The sequence below is a fragment of the Perognathus longimembris genome, chromosome 15 (genome assembly GCF_023159225.1).
Source record: "Perognathus longimembris pacificus isolate PPM17 chromosome 15, ASM2315922v1, whole genome shotgun sequence".
NCBI classification, from domain to species: Eukaryota; Metazoa; Chordata; class Mammalia; order Rodentia; family Heteromyidae; genus Perognathus; species Perognathus longimembris.
In genome coordinates, this window is record NC_063175.1 from 29,192,714 (window position 1) to 29,214,437 (window position 21,724).

General features: G+C 36.0%; 1 protein-coding gene across 4 annotated transcripts in view; it reads right to left on the bottom strand.

The window, feature by feature from the left end:
- Window positions 1-21,724, bottom strand: part of Nol4 (nucleolar protein 4) — a 264,138-nt gene that overhangs the window by 142,310 nt on the left and 100,104 nt on the right. For all 4 annotated transcript variants that reach the window (XM_048363200.1, XM_048363199.1, XM_048363197.1 and 1 more), the window contains one exon: window positions 19,701-19,833. In XM_048363200.1, coding sequence (XP_048219157.1) covers window positions 19,701-19,833 — 133 coding nt within the window. The remainder of the gene's footprint in view (window positions 1-19,700; window positions 19,834-21,724) is intronic.

Below are 21,724 nucleotides of genomic sequence, written 5' to 3' on the forward strand. Positions count from 1 at the left end.
GGAATTAAAATTCACAGGATAAAAGATGCAGGCTTAACAAAGAGAAGAACTACTTTCACTCATATGAACTAGTTAATTTAAAGTGTTCGTACAGATGGAGAATGTTGCCAGAAATTTGATATCAGTGGACCTCTAGTGGTTATCTGAGTAAATGATTAATTTACTAGTTTCATTTACTGTCTATTTCAATATAAAACAAAGTCTACTAGTGTCCACAACATGACTTCTGATAGCAATAACACAAAGAGTAATAAATAAAGGTACTGAAAGGCTACAAACATACAACCAGCTCCATAAAGCTGGCCACAAACAATGAGATAAAACTATATGTTTACATTAAAATGTCTTCATATACTTTAAGTCTACAGATTTCCATTTTCCATCTATACTGTTTGTGTTCTTTCCTTCCATTTCACATGAATCAAAGTAAGTTGGGGTTTTCTTGACCCAAGATGGTTTTGTCTACATTGAAATATGGAAGCAAAAATAGGGAGCTAACATCTGTATTTACTTTCAGAGTGGAAAGAAGTGAACATTGATTTGTGAGAATGATATTCACAGCCCTCTATCAACATGAATCAGATCACAGAAATTCAGGAGTGCATAGAAATTAGAATATCATTAAAAGGAATAGGTCTCAAGTGAAGTTAATTTTCCTCTTTTAAATTTAACTGCTTGAGAATGGCTTTTGTCCTTTGTTAATAAAGACAGTTGTCCAAATGCAAATGGTATCTTCAAGCAGCATCAGTCCAGAAATGAAACTACACACTAAAATGTGTTTCATGGTACGACACATTCCCTCAATGCAACCATTTATACAGATCAATTACTTCCCATAAATAAAAACAATGTGTTCACTGCCACATGTAAGCCAATCATTTTGAAAACAAGTACATAAAAATACTCAGTAAGTTCTGTTCAAAACAACACATGTCACTTAGCATCATCTTATGTGTTCCTAAGGGTATAGCTATTGAGCCTTGTGATGCTAAGTGAAATGAACTCCATGTTATGGAAACAAGTGATATATCACAGTTGTAACTACTTTCAACGTCATATGTGTATGTGTAGTTTCTATTATTGATGATGTTCTTGTATCACCTTCCTATGGTTGTACCTACACTATCTCTGTAATCTTATCTGAGTATATTGGAAACCGTGTTTACTGGTATTGGAAGTAGGAAATTCAAAGGGAATACCAAATTTGAGAGACACAGGGTAAAAAAAGAGAAATAACTACAAAAGCAATACTTGCAAAACTGTTTGGTGTAAGTGAACTGAACACCTGGGGGGGGGAGGGAGGGGGGCATGAGGGACAAGGCAACAAACAGTACAAGAAATGTATCCAATGCCCAACGTATGATACTGTAACCTCTCTGTACATCAGTTTGATAATAAAAATTTGAGAAAAAAAACACATGTATATTTGTGCATGAAGCTTTTTAGCCAATGACAGACTACTTTATACAGCCCATAAGACTCCATTACATGCTGACATCATAGCAATCTTAATTCACATGAGCATATTCCATGTTGTGTGCAGAAGGGTGCATTTTTTGTCTTTTGAAAATGTGTGACTATACAGTGCCAAGTCAATATGAAAGCAATAATGCAACTATACTTATATGAGAGCAAAACACATAGCAAATATAAATTTTAAAACATGGGTTTCAGGTGTGGCATTGGCTCAAGCCTGTAGTCCTAGCTACTTGGAAGATAGAATTTAGGGGATCATGATTTGAAACCAGTCTGGACAGAAAGAGTTGTGAGACTCCATCTCTGTGGTTTCACCTGTCATCTCCAGTGACAAAAGCAAACTCAGGTAGGAAAGTCAGAGCCCAGGGTGGCCACTCAAGCAAGATTCTTCCTCAAATATAACTACCACAAAAGGGTTTAAATTCAATCACCAATACAAGCAAAACTTTTTTTAAAAAAGAAAGCATCTTTTCAGATCAGGAGATCAATAATTGTGTACAATCACTTATACAAAGATATAGTTACGAAGGGTTCCTCCAGTGGCCTGTAATCCTACCATTTCAGGAGGTTGACATCTGAGTATCATGATTTGAAGCCACCTAGGACAGCAAAGTCCATGAGATTATCTCCAAATAACCACCCCAAAAAGCAGGAAGTGGAGCTGTGGTTCAAATGTGCTAACCTGGAGCACAAAAGCTCAAGGACAGCACCCAGGCCCAGAGTTGAACGCCAGGACAGGACAAGGGGAAAAACATAATTGCATAATCATAATAAATAAAATGTTCAATTTCCTACAAGGTATTTAAGAAGTGAAGGAAAATTACTGAGACAACTAGCCAAAAGGAGCTAAGATTCAAGTGAAGCCCAAGAGATGGTCATTACTAACCTCTGCTTTAAATTTAATCATCTTTACTATTAATATTTTCATTCCATCTACTTGAGTGTACAGAAAAAGAGGCATTTTTCTTTACCATTTTAGTTTTTTATGACCACTGCTGATACAGAAGGGAAACTTAGGATTTGAAGTGATTCCAGCTAAGACTCAATCTCCTTTGTCCGACTCTATCCATCACTACTATTCAAGCCCCTATTTCCTAGAAAACGAAGAAATGTCATAAAATTTTGTGAAGCCTGGCATAAAAAAAGAAGGGAGACTAGACTAGTTCATTCTCTTCTTACTCTCTTCAAGTAACAGTCACTTTCTCTGTCCTTGTGGAATGTGTGGATGCTGATGTCAACTATGAAAGCTTCCAGGAGGCAAGACTCAAACCAACCACACAGACACTACCAGATCTCTAATCTACCCCTCTCATCTGTTCTACCCCATGCCTACCCACAATCTCATCTGTGAGATTTTCCTTTAGCCTATCTTCCTACATACTTCATGCTCTCAGTATTGAATTGTTCAGGTACCATGGTGGACAAAAGCCACCTCCTTACAGCTTCCTTTTCTGGTCACACCCTGGATAATAAGATAAACATTTGTACCTGACAGTAGGTTGCTAACAATCTCCCAGCCATAGCCACTAGACTTTTCTCAATGAATATTTCATCTTTCCAAACATTTTGGCTACTAGGATTACACTATTATGTTTTTTTGAAAGAGGGGAGAAAAGTTACATAATTATGCATTCTGTCCTTTCCATAATTTATTCACTCAGACTTCTAAGCATTGTTCTCTTTTCTTAGCTATTTAAAGCTAAATTTTTAGCATTCTATCTATATTTGGATTCCATAAGTGGAAGCTATGGCTTAAATATTCCTGTGCTTTAAATTATAAATAGGTACCTAAGTACTGAAAAAAAACAAACAAACAAGTGATTTTTCTATGGCCTGCTGAGTCTGAGCATAGTTGTTATCGAAAGCCCAGAATTTGGTTTGAAGATATGGTATAGATAACAACTATCAAAATGTTACCCATTATACTCTAATTGATTATTAGCACATTCTGTTGCTTTGAATGTTGTATTCTTTATACCTTTTGTCACTTGTGACCTGTTGTTCCTCCTATAGATTTCTGTTACTTCCTCTCAGGGGTGTCTTTAACTCCTGGGTTAACTATCTGGGTTAAATCAGTGCCAAGGATAATCTCTCCTCAGGCTCCTTTTCTTCACAATATCTATATTATGTATCTGATGTTGTGGAGAAATGTCAATCAACTACATTACATACATCATTGTCAGTGGAGGTCCCTTTTCTGCTTTGAACACTGCTAAAACCCCAGCAACTCATGTTGTTCTATCACATAGTAGGAGGTCAGTTCTATCTGTTGTGAAAGGTGATGTTATCACATTGGTTTCTATCATGGATGCAGTGGTATTATGCAGGCTAATATTACTCCTAAATGTCGAAGTTCCTCAGCTAACCTCTGAGAAGCAGCCTGCAGCAAGCCATGCCCCATGGCACAAATGTGGGTTGGAAATGTTTTACCTGTGAACTGCTCTGCTGCTTTGTTCACAATCACATCTGCATCTGTCATTGTGTAAACAACAATTCAGAACCTATTCTACAAAAAAGTCATCTGAAATGCTTGTATAACAGTACCTTTATGTCAGGAAAATAAAATACAGGAATGAAATGAAACACAACTCAGCACCTTCATTGTTAAACTGCATGATGGTTATTACTTTTTATCACCACCACCAATCAAAAGTTCTTTGCAAAAGAAAAGTCCAAATATGTAGGATAAATTTTTATTTCCCAGAATATTTTAGGTTCTTTTTAAGGAGGTAAGCATTGGTCCTTTATTTGTATATGTAAATGCTGAAGCTAGCCTAGTTATAGATTTGCTAGCAATCACAGTCATTACACAAAAATTTTGTTTAAATGGTAACTGATTCTTTTATAAACTCTCCAATTCACTGATCATAAATTCTCAAAGCCACAATCACACAAGCACTTACTGATATTCATTGATCTAGTTCTGTTCTATTCAAAAATATAAAAATTCAAATTGATACAATTAAGTGTTCTTTTGGACTTTGGGGTTTTTACTTCAAAAGTTTACTTACATTTATGTGGGACTGAATAGCTCCATTATAAATCTTCTTAATGTAGGATAATTCCCCTCTCCATATTGATTAGCATTCATTTTATACATATATTTAGTGGTTAAATATATTTGTTGTTAATTAAATTCTGGCATTTAGATATGTAACTTGAGTGTTACTTAAGTAATCTGTTTACTTTGATGTAGAAAAGTGGAACTCTTTATCAAAAGTATATATTTAATGTTATTTGATGCAAAGCAAAGTAGAAATGTTACCATATAAAATGCTTACAGACCATCGTTGGCATGAGATGATGATCATGAATGAAAAGTGTTTTTCTTCTACATTCTACTAAAGCTTGTTCTCATTATTTTAGAACAAAGCAGAGTAAAATGAAATGAGAATATTCAAAATAATGAATGTAGTGAAGGAAGCCAGTCACAATTTTTTATTGTCCTTTTCATACAAAAGAAGAATGAGGAGGAATAAAAGAATTTGTCAAAAGCCAATTACATGTTTAACAGATGAAAGGAAATAGGAATTTTAAATACAGGGCAATTACTGTCAGAAGATATTATTGAAATAAACAGAACTTAAATTTGCTACTCTTTTTTAGAAAGCTAGAGACAATGGTTTGTAACAGCTAAATATAATATGGCATGGTCTGCATTAAGAGGTGGAAACAAAGAGGACACGTTCATGAAAAGAAAGGTATGGGAAAACATCAGCAGTCATTAGAGACAGATTTAAAAGCAGAGGCTGTTTCTAAATATTAGTCAGAACATTAATTCTTTGTTCATATTATAAAATCATAATGGAGGCTGGATACCGGTGGCTCACACCTGTAAATCTAGCTACTCAGGGGGCTGAGGACCAAGGATTGCTGTTTTAAGGCAGCCCAAGAAGGAAAGCCCATGAGACTCTGATATCCAACTACCAAAGAACTGGAAGTGGAGATGTGACTCAAGTTGTAGTGGGCTAGCATTGAGCATAAAAGCTCTGCAACAGATCCAAGGCCCTGGATTGAAGCTCCAGAACAGGCGCGTGCATACCACACACACACACACACACACACACACACACACACCATAAACATAGACACACATACACACACGCACACACACACAATCCTGATGCCATAATCAAGTCTGTATGGGACAGAACATGTAAACAAACATAATTATATCATGTAACAAATTCAAATTCAGGTCAGGAATGAGCACTTTATAATTCTACTACTGAGGAGGCAGAGATCTGGAGGATTATAATTCAATGGCAGAACAGAGTTAGCAAGACTCTATCTCCATAAATGAAATAGGCCTGCTAGAACACACTTGTAATTCTAGCTATGAGGGAGGATAGTAATCCCTGGCCAAAAATTAACCAAAAAGGTTCTGTGGGAGGTCCAACAAGTCAGAGGGATAGCATCCACACAAGGTACTGAGTTCAAATCCTAGCACCACAAAGAAATAAAGAAAAACTCTTTAAACATACAAATGTAAGGCTAACAGAGTGATGGCATGGTAGGTGGGGGACGCACATTTCCACATCCTGAGCTCTAGAACCAGAATGGCTGTTCTAATCCTGTTTCAGCCACTGGCCAATTGTGGTGATAATGATTGATTAGCCTCAGTTTCATTATCTGTATCACTGACAATACCTACATGTCTGGAATTATTTGGAACACTTATAAAGCTAATTCTTCAAACAATACCTGGCATAGACTAAGCAATCAAGGAATTTTAAGTGCCATTAGCATGTATCTTCATTTTCTGTTATGAAGAGCTTTTCACATAACTTGATTTTAGATGGTGGAGCATTTAGATATTTTCCGCTGACACTAAAGGAACCATGCACATGGTATTTTAGTTAATGTTGATGTTGTTTACATACTTTTGGAAGAGAAAGACTGGTTTAGGGCACTTGCATAAAAGTATTTCATACACTAACTCCACTATCCCTAAAATATTGATCTGGTTTGCCTTGACTGCCTTATTACAGATTTGAATGGAGACAGAGCTAAGCAAGCAGTGCTGAGTTGCACTTTTCATTCTGCAGGGTGCTAGGACTCTACTCTCCAAGACATGGCCATGCTAAGGCAATATTGAGGTTAAGTAAAATAAATCTTGTGCTAAGGGATAGGTTGATCGAAAACTGCTAAAACAATAAACTCTCAAAACTGTGAAATGCGTAGGGGCATGTCAAGTATCCAGAGACATAATGATTTTGTTGTTGAGGCAAATCAACCAGTATTTCAGAACCTTGGGAGAATCATGAAAATCTCTTGAAGGAAAAGTGGCAACTACTATTGAATCAGCAAAATCCTCCCCCCACCCCCAACCTCATTCCCAAACCACGTGTTCACATGTGCATTTAAACATGTATCCATCCAAGGTTGAACATTGGGTGTTACTTCATGTTGCCTTCTTACTGAGCTCACATTATAATAACCACAGCTTCTTTATTAGTCCATAGCTATTAGTACACTTGGTATAAGGAACCCAATATCTATTTAAAGTTGAGAGAGAAAAATTGAGTCTGAGAGTTGTGTGTACTTTTAGGACAAAAATAAAGCATGTGGACAAATTTCAAAACATTATTTCAATTCAGAAAATATTTACAGCCTGCTATGTTGAACACACATGACTCTAAAAGGAATATGCATAGACCCATAAGATATATTTTGTTTCTTGACCCAAAGGCATGTACAGCCAAGTGGAAAAGTGAGATGGAAGAAAACAATTGCATTACAAATTTACAGTAAACATAATAAAGCATCACCTCAGTTCTCTTCTTCAATTCCCTCTAGCTGGCCTTCCCTTTGGTTAACCGACAATCTAACTCTGATCCCTCTAAAAGTATAAATATAGATTTTATTTTTATGGGCAACTTAAGTACATGTTATAGTTAATTTATTGGTTTGCACAACTGTCATGCAACACCAGCTTCAAAGTCCATTCAACACTAAAATTATTGACTTGCTGAATTGCCTAGAGTCTAAAGCTGTATTTTTTTAAAGAGTAATATCCCACAGATCCAAACTAGCACAAGGAAAACATAAGGAAACACAGTGATTTGGGTGTTTTTTTGTGACTGTTTAGAAATGATAGCTTAAGTAATATTAACAACAAACCAAAAAAATGATAAAAATAGTTGCTCAAGGTTTTTAAATAGGAAAACTGGAGTGGTTTTGCTTCTACAATAAAACTAGGTACATAAATTATGGGGCCCCAAGTATTTGAATAAATGTACAAGAGATATATTTTCATATGAATAAAACAGTATTCAAGGGATGAAAGGTCTTTCACCTGCACCTTGGTTATAATAGAATTATGCCATCTGTGGCAGATGCTGAAACATTGAACACTAGACCTATGTGATCATTTTTTGGCTAGTAAATATCATTATTTTAGAGAAACTAAGAAAAATACCTCAAAATAACTAAGTGAATTCCAAATTAATTAAATAGCTTTGCTGCTCTGAGCAGATGCTCCAAGATGCCACTAGGCCAATTTCCCCTGTTTTCCAGAAGACCAATGTCAAGCTAATATCAGACTGGCCTCTTAAGTGTGACCAGATTCAGGATGTAAAACAAAATAAGCTAATTCCCTAAAAAGGTCACACATGTATACAAAAAAAAAACAACACATAGGCAATATAAGCAAAGTGCCAAAAAGCAGAATTTTAACTTGAGGAAAATAGAACAAAAAAAACTTTAAGTGACTATTAGGCTGGGAATATGGCCTAGTGGTAGAATGCTTGTCTCCTATACATGAAGCCCTGGGTTCGAGTCCTCAGCATCATATGTATAGAAAAAGCCAGAAGTGGTGCTGTGGCTTAAGTGGTAGAGTGCTAGCTTTGAACAAAAAGAAGCCAGGGACAGTGCTCGGGCCCTGAGTTCAAGCCCCAGGACTGGCAAAAAATAAATAAATAAATTTTTTTTAAAAAAAGTGACTATAGATGTAAAAGCATTTTAAATGAATAATTAACCAAGCAACATTGAAGTTAGGCCAATTAGTTCTTTTGTCTGCTTTGGAAACAAAGAATTCTTACTTAAAAGCAATTTAGAAATATTACCTACTTATGAACACATATACACCTACGTGCTCCCATAAAAATATTACAAAAGGATTTGACAAGGAAAATTTCCTTCAACCCATAGCAACATTCCTTATTATCACCTATTTTCTTTGCTATTGCTATACAGGTGTTTACATTTCAGTAAATTATGGTATAATTATTTAATGAGCAATTGTAATACACAGAGAATTCTAAAAGCTTCATCATTATAGCTACCTGGATTCAGGTAAATAAACTCATGAAAATGAATGTGGCATTAGGAAAATTCAATTTTTGGGGTTTTTGACATTAATTTTATCTTTATTGATAAGGTGATGAGCAGGTGGTTACAGTTACACAAGTAATGATCACATTTATTATTAAAAATATTACTCCATCCTTCATTATCTCCCTCTTACCCCGCTCTACTCCCCCCCTCCCCAAGTTGTAAGGTTGATATCCAACCTAGTGTCGAATAGGTGTCATTGTTGCATTAGTTTGTCTTTTGACCTGCTGTTTCTGTGATTCCCTTTCCATTCCCCTGGTTGGATAAAGTTAGATATAAGAAACAAGGTACAGAAAATTAAGAGATGAAGGAACTAAAACAACAGGACATAATAAGCACCTCTTGTTTCTCTATCTTAGAGTTCACATTGATATACTTCATTATATGTGCTTCTATACATTAAGCAATTGGGTTGTTGAGATCTCTTCTAAGAATATCATAGCTATATTCTAGTTCTTACAAATGAGGGAAACCATGCAACCTACTTTTCTTTGTGTTTGCCTACTTCACTTAGTATATTTTTTCCAGGTCTTTCCCATTTCCTTATGAATGGGGCAATGTCATTCTTTCTGATGGAGGCATAGAACTTCATTGTGTGTATATAACACATCTACTTGATCCATTCATCTACTGAGGGGCACTTGGATTGGTTCCATATCTTATCTATGGTAAAAACATGTTGCAATGACTATGGTTGTGCTGGTAACCTTAATATGGCCTTGTTTGTGGTCATTTGGGTAAATGCCCAGAAAAGGATTGCTGGATCATAGGGGAGCTCTATGTTTAGTCTTTTGCAGACTCTCCACACTACTTTCCAGAATGGTTGGACAAATTTGCATTCCCACCAACAGTGAAGTAGTGTTCCTCTTTGGCTACATCCCCACTAGCATTGGTGGTTACTAGATTTTTTGATAATGGACATTCTAACTGGGTTAAGGTGGAATCTCAATATTGCTTTGATTTGTATTGCTTTTATGACCAGAGATCTTGAGCATTTCCTCATATGTCTATTGGCCATTCTTATTTTCTCTTCAGAGAAGTCTGTCTTTAAGTCACTAGTCCACTTGTTAATGGGGTAGTTTGTTTTGGGGAGTTTAATTTCTTGAGCTGTAGGTACATATTACATATGAAGTCCTTGTCTGTTGGATGACTGAGAAAAGATCTTCAATAATCAGTTAGCTTAAATCCAAAAACGTATTAAAACTAAAAGCTGAGAACAGGACACTTTTAAGAACAAATTCTACTTTGAGTTAAGCTTTTTACCACAGTTATGTTTTATTTAAAAATAATAAAAACTTCTTTAAGCAAAAGTTGCTATATGTAAATAACCTAAGCATTTCCAAATAAAGGAAAAGGAAATTATATAGTAGACAATGTAATTTCTGGAGAATTTGGTGCTCGTCCGTGAAAAGCATTTTAATAGTTTTACTAATTAAAACTCACTATCATAAAAAATTAACCAGTAAACTTAATTTCCTATTAAGTCTGCTGTTTTGCATAATTTTTTATTAAAATCATGTATTATTAGATTTTCCAACTAAATTAAATGGTGACTAGGGGTACTTTTACTAGGTTTATCTTTCAAAATTACATGAAACTACCATGTTCAACCAAGTTACATGCAATTTTATTCAGGAATCACTTTATACATAGCTTTTATTGAAATATAAGACAAACCTGCCTATGGACACTAAGCAGTGTATGTGGTCTTAAGTTATATGAAGTGTGTAATGTTCATATCAATGATTGGAGCAGTCTGAAAATTTCATAGACCACTAGAGGTGTACTTTCAACTGTTATTAAAGAACTACCCTACCATACATGGCAATTGCCATTAGCTATGGATACAGCAAATGGAAGCACATAGGACAGGGCATATTAACTCTCATTAGAAGGTCACTCAAAAGGTGCTGGTCAAAGCAGTATTGGAAGATGAACTGCACCTTCAGGATCTTATCTCATTCTTCAGACTGCTGCCTGTGGACACTCGCAAATGTAACTGTGAAGAATAGCATCAAAAGTGTTATCTAGAACATTGACCCTTACACTTTCATCCAGTAGTGTAGTCCTTGTCATCCCATCACAGGTGTGTTACTAAGTGCCATTTGTCATCAAGTGTTATCTGATGGTGTTGTTCAGAATATTTCCTTCTGTTACCGTACCAAATACTGCAAAAACAATGGGGGGAACATTGACCAAAATACACTATATTCATAAGCTGCAACTTATGAATGGCAGCTCCTCTGTACAAGTATTTAAGTGTAATTTTTAAAAATCCCTTGGTTACTCCATTAATTCAGTTAACATATTCCAATCAGGGGCCCATATCAAGCTCTCCCAAGAGCACTACACTATATGATGTCATAAGCAAAATCACTGTAAATGAGATCTAAACAGAAATATACCTTTTCTCCTGTAATCTCTTACTTTTAACCCTGATTAAGCCTAAGTAAAGCTTAGTACTCCTATGTTTAAGGCAAAAAGAATGAATGATGAAACTAGCTGTAATTAAAAAAACATAGAAATCTTTGGCTGATACTGAAACTGAATTTAATAACAAACATTTCCTTACCAAAATAAAAACCAGTATTAATGCATAAAAACAATTGGTTTGTAGAAAATTTTATTTCTATCAAACGAAATCCAAATATATATTCTGAATTGAAAAAAATCTGTTTCTAAATCTAAAATTTCTTTACCACATACCTTTAACAAATAAATCTCAGATAACAAATAAATAAATAGACTCTTTTTAGAAAGCACATATCACATAAAGTCAAATTAGAGAATGGAATGTTGTTTATTACATTTGCTTTTAGGATCTGAAATATAAAAGCAGAAAATTAAGTGACACCATTTCTCTTTCCATTTAAATTGATGGCAGAACAAGGATGTTTACTAATCAGTGAACATTTGAATAAAGGATGATTTGGGATCTTAGATCTGGGGATGCATTTTAGAATTCCACAATCATTACCATTGCACAGCAAAGCTTCTTTCATAACATGAACCTTAAGCCCCACAACACCTCCAAGTACACATCTGCTAAACTAAGTACAGACATCTGACTTCAGTGGTTTCAGTGTAAAGACATTCTTTGAGGTCTAAGTTTTAATAGTTTAAATATATTTATGAATGAGAATAAATGCAAAGATTGGATTATATGTGCTTTTTATTTACATTTTTATTGACTTAAGGTGCAGTATAAAATTCAAGTGAGCAAGAGAAACAAAATATTATGTATTAATCTTGAAACATTAGTCTCATTACTAGTTCTTGATTCTGGATGATGTCCCCCTGCCCCTCACCCCAGAACGCAAAACATCCTAAGAGAATTCCCTATAGAGAAAGACTCCATAAACTAAAATGCTTTACTACTATAAGTTCTTGCTGTTTTAGAAGAAGGATCATTCTCCTATTAGTCAGATGAAGTTTAGATTATGTGTTATGTGAGGTCGAGATTCATACCTTTTTTGAAATTTGATTTTTTTCTTACCTTTACATACATATCTCTTTGCTTAGAAAGTATTTTGAGATGAATAAAACAAGGCAGAGAACATGATACTAACTTTTGCAAAACAGAGATAATAGTCTATGTATATACGTAAGGGTATGTGTGAATACACAAGAAAATAATGACTTACATATTGGATACATTTAAGGACTCACTATGGGTTATTTGGAGAGTGCCGTTTATTAGGAGGAGTAAATATATGTGAAACTTATTTTACAAAATACAATTGTAACAGAAAATTACTTTTTTTTTTTTTGCCAGTCCTGAGCCTTGGACTCAGGGGCTGAGCACTGTCCCTGGCTTCCTTTTGCTCAAGGCTAGCACTCTGCCACTTGAGCCACAGCGCCACTTCTGGCCATTTTCTGTATACATGGTGCTGGGGAATTGAACCCAGGGCTTCATGTATACGAGGCGAGCACTCTTGCCACTAGGCCATATCCCCAGCCCCAGAAAATTACATTTTAAATGTTTAAATGGCAGAGTATGTAAGAATAATCTGAATTGGAGCAAATGAATGTGAAATTAAAAGCAAGAGAAAATTCATTAATTAATATATTTCCATTTTAGAAGAGGCAAAGCTCTAAGTGCAAGGGAAAAATGGCAATTTCATTAAGTGCTAAGACCACTGTAAAGTTAACAATTAGAAAATAGGAAAAATGAAACAATACCTTACAGACATCCTTTTATGGCTATCAGGTCTGGGACAGGTAAATTTGGGACTCATCTGGGTGCAGATGGCACTGAAAGCAACATGAACAGACGGGGTGTAGGCAATAAGTGTAGTGAGAGGGTTAAGAACTCCTTCCAACACCTATGGAACAGAATATGAATAAGGAGCCCACAGAGATGGCTGAAGAAGAAAGCCCACTTGGAAAGAAAGGTAGTGTTTACATATACCCTCAGTGCTGATGATGATAAAGACTAAGGCCTGGGGCTGGAGATATAGCCTAGTGGCAAGAGTGCCTGCCTCGGATACACGAGGCCCTAGGTTCGATTCCCCAGCACCACATATACAGAAAACGGCCAAAAGCGGCGCTGTGGCTCAAGTGGCAGAGTGCTAGCCTTGAGCGGGAAGAAGCCAGGGACAGTGCTCAGGCCCTGAGTACAAGGCCCAGGACTGGCCAAAAAAAAAAAAAAAGACTAAGGCCTGACTGACCATGAAAAATCTGTGAATCTTTTCAACAGCAAAGAAAACTACATAAAAAGGATGAAAGTTTGGTTATCTGAGATGAGCCAACAGGGTGCAGAAACAAAAGGTCAGGACAACTGGTGTCGAGTGTCACTGTAAGTTATGTTGTGGGGGTGTGCAGACAGATGGGGCTCCATCCTCATGAATAGCATTAACCTTCTCCCTCCTCTTGTGGAGATAAGGCATCCCTCCCCTGTGATATAGTAACAAGTGCTATCCTAGAAAGGGAGACCAGGCCCTCACCTGACCTGTGCTCAGGTCTATGATTTTCTGCCTCTTCAGTGGTAAGAAACAAATTTTTGTTCTTTTTAAACTATTTGATCTCAGGTATTTTGCATCCATAACATAACATGACAAAGCACAATCCCCATGAGTACTATTTGAAATTATTCGACTGTATTTTATTAAAATCAACATAAACTCATATTATATCAGCTTGTGTCCTATGCCAAATATCCACAGCTGGCAAGTATCTATCTATCTATCTATCTATCTATCTATCTATCTACACACAAATACATATACATATATAAATAATATATAAGTTTATAAAAAATTATGTGCTTATATAAATATCTTGGATTTATATAAATAACAAATATTTATATAAATAATATATATAATATTCTCAAATACATGTTTTTCACTGCAGTAATTACTGCATGGAATACCAAATAAAATATGATCTGAAAGTCACTGATAATCATTCTCATACATTAATAACACACCAACATCTTTTACACAAATCCAAAATGAGAAAGAAAAAGTCCTCTTTTCTTGGCTTTTTGAAATATTTAAACCACCAAATAACTTAAGGGTTTCTAACATAAAGAAAACAAAAACCTAAAATCTAAGAACACAGCACTCAATTCTTTTTTTTTTTTTTTTTTTTCTCAAATTTTTATTTTCAAACTGACGTACAGAGAGGTTACAGTATCATACGTTGGGCGTTGGATACATTTCTTGTACTGTTTGTTGCCTTGTCCCTCATGCCCCCCTCCCTCCCCCCCTTCCCTCCCCCCCTTCCCTCCCCCCCGCCCAGTTGTTCAGTTCACTTACACCAAACAGTTTTGCAAGTATTGCTTTTGTAGTTATTTCTCTTTTTTTACCCCGTGTCTCTCGAATTTGGTATTCCCTTTGAATTTCCTACTTCCAATACCAGTAAACACGGTTTCCAATATACTCAGATAAGATTACAGAGATAGTGTAGGTACAAACATAGGAAGGTGATACAAAACATCATCAATAATAGAAACTACACATTCACATAGGACGTTGAAAGTAGTTATAACTGTGATATATCACTTGTTTCCATATCATGGAGTTCATTTCACTTAGCATCATCTTATGTGTTCCTAAGGGTATAGCTATTGGGCCTTGTGATGCTCTGCTATGGCTTGCCTAAACCTGTACTAATTATTCCCAATAAGGGAGGCCATAGAGTCCATGTTTCTTTGGGTCTGGCTCACTTCACTTAGTATAACTTTTTCCAAGTCCTTCCATTTCCTTACAAATGGAACAATGTCATTCTTTCTGATAGAGGCATAAAATTCCATTGTGTAAATGTACCACATTTTCCTGATCCATTCATCTACGGAGGGGCATCTGGGTTGGTTCCAGCTTCTCGCTATGACAAATTGTGCTGCGATGAACATTGTTGTGCTGGTGGCATTACTGTGATTTTGTTTGTGGTCTTTTGGATAGATACCCAACAGTGGGGCTGCTGGGTCATAGGGGAGTTCTATATTGAGCCTTCTGAGGAATCTCCATACTGCTTGCCAGAGTGGCTGAACCAGTTTACATTCCCACCAACAATGAAGTAGGGTTCCCTTTTGGCCACATCCCCTCCAACAATTGTTATTATTAGTTTTCTTGATATATGACATTCTTGCTGGGGTGAGATGGAATCTCAATGTTGTTTTGATTTGCATTTCCTTTATGGCCAGTGATGTAGAGCATTTTTTCATATGTCTATTGGCCATTCTCATTTCCTCATCAGAGAAGTTTCTTTGTAAGTCTTTAGCCCACTTGATGAGGGGGCTGTTGGTTCTTTGCAGTTTTGTTTTGGAAGAAGGTAATTTTTTTAGTTCTGCATATATTTTAGAGATGAGGCCTTTGTCTGTTGAATGTCCGGTAAAGATTTTCTCCCAGTCTGTGGGCTTTCTGTTTATCTTGAGAGCTATGTCCTTTGCCGTGCAGAAGCTCTGGAGTTTGATGCAATCCCATTTGTCCAACCTTTCTTTGATTTGTAGCCTTTCAGGGTCTTTGTTAAGGAAGTTCTGTCCTGTGCCAAGGAGCCCAAGTGTTTCTCCTACTCCTTCCTTTAGTGTCTTCAGGGTGCCTGTTTTGATTTCAAGGTCTTTAATCCATTTGGAATTGATTTTGGTGCAGGGTGATATATAAGGATCTAGTTTTAGTTTGTTGCATGTGTTGAGCCAGTTTTGCCAGCACCACTTGTTAAAGAGGCTATCTTTCTTCCATACTATTGTTTTAGCTCCTTTATCAAAGATTAAGTAGGCATAGTTCTGTGGGTTTAATTCTGGGTCTTCAATTCTGTTCCATTGGTCTTCAGGCCTGTTCCGGTGCCAATACCAAGCTGTTTTTATTACTATAGCTTTATAATACAGCTTGAAGTTGGGTATTGTAATTCCTCCAGCACTGTTCTTTCTGCTTAGGAGTGTTTTTGCTATTCTAGGTCGTTTATTGTTCCATATGAATTTCTGGATTGCTTCCTCTATTTCATTAAAGAATGGTGTTGGGATATTAATGGGTATTGCATTGAATTTGTAGATAGCCTTTGGCAATATTGCCATTTTGATTATATTAATCCTCCCAATCCAGGAGCATGGGAGGTTTTTCCATTTTCTTAGTTCTGACTTAATTTCATTTTTCAAGCTTTTAAAGTTCTCTTCAAAGAGGTCTTTCACTTCTTTGGTTAAGGTTATTCCTAGGTATTTTATGTTTTTGGGGGCTATTGCAAAAGGAGTTGCTTTCCTGATTTCAGCCTCGGTCTTCGGGTTGTTAGCATAGAGAAAGGCCGTTGATTTTTGAAGGTTTATTTTATATCCTGCGACTTTGCCAAAGTTTTGTATCAGCTCTAGTAGCTTGGGGGTAGAGTCTATGGGATTCTTTAGGTATAGGATCATGTCATCTGCGAAGAGAGAAAGTTTAACTTCATCTTTTCCTATTTGGATCCCCTTTATATTCTCTTCTTGCCTAATTGCTCTGGCTAGGAATTCTAGTACTATGTTGAAGAGCAGGGGAGAGAGTGGACATCCCTGCCTTGTTCCTGATTTTAAAGGGAATGGCTTTAGTTTTTCACCATTTAGAGTTATGCTTGCTGTTGGTTTGTCATAAACTGCCTTGATTATATTCAGGAATGTTCCCTGGAATCCCAGTTTTTCCAGGGCTTTTAGCATAAATGGGTGCTGGATTTTATCGAACGCTTTTTCCGCATCCAGCGATAAAACCATGTGGTTCTTTACCTTGCTCCGGTTGATGTGGTGGATTACATTAATTGACTTGCGTATATTAAACCAGCTTTGCATCCCTGGGATGAATCCAGTTTGATCGTGGTGTATGATTTTTTTGATGACTTGTTGAAGTCGATTGGCCAGAATTTTGTTGAGAATTTTTGCATCTATGTTCATCAGGGAGATTGGTCTGTAGTCCTCTTTCCGTGATGAGTCCCTGCCTGGTTTTGGGATGAGGGTTATACTGGCTTCATAGAATGAGTCTGGCAGTGAACGTTCTCTTTCAATTTCATTGAAGAGTTTGAGAAATATTGGAGTGAGTTCTGTTTTGAAGGCCTTGTAGAATTCTGCTGTGAATCCATCTGGACCTGGGCTTTTCTTGGATGGGAGATCATTTATTGCTGTTTCTATTTCAATACTGGATATGGGTCTGTTTAGAAGGTTTAAGTCTTCATAGTTGAGTTTGGGGGTATCAATTTTTTCTAGGAAGTCATCCATTTCTTCCAAGTTCTCGAATTTGTTGGCATAAAGGTTTGCAAAATAGTCCCTTATTATTTTCTGAATTTCGGTTATTTCTGTGGTGATGCTACCTGTTTCATCTCTTATCTTGTTTATTTGAGTGTGCTGCCTTCGTTCTTTGGTCAGGTTTGCCAGGGGTCTGTCTATCTTGTTGATTTTTTCAAAGAACCAACTCTTTGTTTTGTTGATTCTTTCGATGGTTTTTTTCGTCTCTAATTGATTTAATTCTGATTTGATTTTAATTATTTGCTTCCGTCTATTGACTTGGGGTTTGGCTTGCTGTTCTCTCTCCAGAAAATTAAGGTGCTTCCTTAAATTACTGAGTTGCTGTTTCTCCAGTTTGTTGATGTATGTACTCAGAGATATAAATTTTCCTCTAAGTACTGCCTTTGCTGTGTCCCAAAGGAGCTGGTACTTTGTGCCCTCAACTTGGTTGAAGTCCATAAACATTTGAATTTCTGTTTTAATTTCTTCAATGATCCACTGATGGTTCAGCAGTGTGTTCTTTAGTCTCCATGAATTGTGGGATTTTCTGTGGTGGCTGAATGAGTTGAGCTCTAATTTTATTCCATTGTGGTCTGAAAGAATGCAGGGAATGATTTTGATACTTTTGAATTTGTACAGATTTTCTTTGTGCCCTAAGATGTGATCTATTTTGGAGAATGTTCCGTGTGCTGCCGAAAAGAATGTGTATTCTGTCCTTGCTGGGTGGAATATTCTGTAGATGTCGATTAAGTCTAGTTGGTCTATGCAATTGTTTAGTTCTGTGGTTTCTTTGTTCAGTTTTTGGCGTGTTGATCTGTCCAGAGGTGATAGTGGAGTGTTAAAGTCCCCCACTATCATTGTGTTTGGGTCTATGAATGTTTTTAGAGCCAGTAGTGTTTGTTTGATGAAGTTGGGTGCTCCTGCATTTGGCGTGTAGATATTTAGGATGGTTATTTCTTCCTGTTGGAGAGATCCTTTTACTAGTATGTAGTAACCTTCTTTGTCTCTTCTTACCTTTTTTAATTTGAAGTCAATTTTGTCTGATACTAGGATTGCAACTCCAGCCTGCTTATGGGGGCCATTTGCTTGATAGATTTGTTTCCAGCCTTTCACTTTTAGAAGATGTTTACTTTTGCTGGATAGATGTGTCTCTTGGAGGCAGCAGAAAGATGGATCTTGATTTTTGATCCAACTTATGAGCCTATGTCGTTTGATTGGAGAATTAAGTCCATTAATGTTGACAGTTAGGATTGAGAGGTGATCGTTTGTTCCTTTCATTATCACTGTCTTGTTTGAAGCTGTGTCTTCCCATTTCTTGATCTAGCACAGCACTCAATTCTTAATAACAAACATCAGAGAAAGCTGCAAAGACTATTTTCCCCTATCTACAGATGTAGACATAAACCAAACCAGTTCAAATGATCATGCAAATGGGTCAATTATATAAATAATAAATTAGTTTTAAATGGAATTGACCACCTAGTTTCCTTCTGTTTATAACCTTTATTTTTTAATCCAAAATTATCCAGATAGGATACATTATTTCTATACATCATTTGTTAATTTAAAAGGCAAAACCTACAGAACTTCCAAGGAATTTTGGAAACATCAGTCCCTCAGGTGTCACCAGGATGTCTCTTTGTGCTACTCAGTTTTCTTCTCCACAAGTATAGTGGAGTGATTCAGAAATCAATGGACTTGAGAATAAGACATCACATTCTCTTACTTTCCAGCTAAAATAAAATAGCTCAGTTTTATAGCAAAATATCTGCTCACACAGAAAAACCACTGGAAAAATCATCACTTAAAATAATATCTACTGCATTTTTGTCACACCTTGATTTTTACCCAAAAGAAAAACATTGCAATGTTTGAATCAGATGTAAACTCTTCAATCCAAACAAAATAGCCTATGAAAACTAAGCCACAAATCATTATCACAAAAAACCAAACAGCATTCCTATAACACCTTGCAAATTTGAGGAATAAAAAATGGATACATTTGAACTTAAAAACTGTCACATGACACAAATAGTTGTTTAGTTTTGAACACATGAATCAAATGTAAAAAGTCCTCCAAAGGAAAAAATTCACTATAGACACATTTAAAAAATGGACACGAAGTTAGAAATTGGGTATTGTTTTAATTGATTTGGAATCTTTGGTTTTGATTATTTTATTTATTTACTTTTTCAGCTGAAAGGCTTACCGTCTTGCTGGCCATGAAGTGTCTGAGGACTCTGCATTCTCTCCTCAAGATTAGAGCTAAGATCAGAGTTCACAGCCGACATCCGTGTTGAGTCACTCATGTCAAATTCATCACTTTCTATTGAGCTTTCATCCTGAAAACAGTTTCAAAATAACATAAATTCAAAGAAGGATGATTTTGCCTAAATATCCACTTATAGTTTAGTCAGGAAGATTCACAGAACTCAGTAAAATATGCCCCACACTAATAATCAATTGAAATAAGCAATAATAATTTTCCCTTCAAGGAATTTCAAGACTTGTGAATAATGAAACAGCACATACATAGAAGGAATTATACACATTCTTTTTAAAGATAAAATGATATGTGCAGGGAAAATATAGTTTGGTAATTAGCTTGAATAAGGAAATGAATGCTTTTTGTAAATGTCTCCTAAGAGATACAGCCTAAACCTGACAAAATGGGAACTATAACTTCTAATTGTAAGATAAATTACCTGGCAAAGCATTATAAGCAAAAAAAATCATAGAATACAGTAAGAAAATGAAAGCCTTCTTAAAAAGTTTTCATTGGCAAAGTAAGGAATCTACTAATAGGCAACTGTGCATGTTTTGATTCCAAATCTGGTATTTTTATTCCACCCCATCTTTCTCCCAAGAGAACATATAAATTACACTGTAACCACAAAGAGGAATCTAGACAAAAGTGTGCAAGATCTGTTTACTGTGGTTCAATTCATAAAATGTGGAAATCATCCACAGGTTGGATTTCCAAATGGCCAGTGTATGGAGCCTTGTCCAATAATAACAAATTAAATCTACAATGCTTTACTATATAGTCATTTTACTGAGGCAAACTCCTTTAGGAGAATTGATTTTTAGGCAAACAACAGATATCTAACAAGTTCTGAGAAACCTGTGCAAAATTAAATATCTTGACAAAATCAGGTTTAACGTTTGTAAATATTTGATCTGTCAGTTTGACACTTACATAATAATTAGCGATTATTTATGCTTTGAACACTGTTCTGCTCACCCACTTTATCATAATCACAACCTATAAAGTACAAACTGGGATTTATTAGTTTATAGATGAATAAATGGGGCACAAAGCAGTAAATCACCTCAGCCATTATACATAGAAACATAATCTACAAGAAGTCCTCAAGAATTAGGAAATTACTATTTTTTAAATCGTGGTAGTAGGGTTTAAGCAGGTACTCTACCACTATACCACCTAGCCATGCTCCTTGATCCTTTTTTCCTCTGGTTATTTTTAAGGTAGTATCTCACTTCTTGCTAGGGCTGCACCTGGAACATGATCCTCATATTTTAAGCTTGTCTTCATAGTTGGGAGGACCACCATGTCCATGTTGAAACAGAGTCTCATGGATTTTCCTACACAGGTTGGCCTGGTATCATTATTCTCCTGATCTCAGACTCTCAGATAGCTAGGGTTTCAGGTACAAGTCACCAGCATATGGCTAGGAAATTCTTTTGCTTTCAGAAAATGACATGTTATCAGCAAAGAAGCTGCTGCAGTCAACCGAGAGGAATGCTTTCAGAGACCAACAAATTAACATTCCCATTGGCAGAAAAGACTTGGATGATTTTAGGCTCTGTCTTTCACTAAAGATCTGCTATACCTAAATTTGCTGAATAGTATCAGCTCTTTTGTTTTTACTTAGAAAGGAAATGCCTCCTTGGCAGTCCTCTGGACAGTCAGCCAGACATATTTCTCCTGGCAGAATGTCCTATCTCTCAGTGATATTGCTTCCTCAATTTAAGAAAATCTGAAGTATCTGAAATAAAATGCACACTAAAATTTAAAGATTATATATATATATATATATATATGAGCTACCCAACACATATACCACATACAATGTTGCTAAGATAGTCTTTTAGAGGAAGACTTCCTGGATCCATGCTCTATGCTTTGTAGATGTATTACTATTATAGTTTAGATATAAAGTATCTCACAAAAAGGTTCCTATATTAAAGGTTTGGTCCTCATCTGCCAAT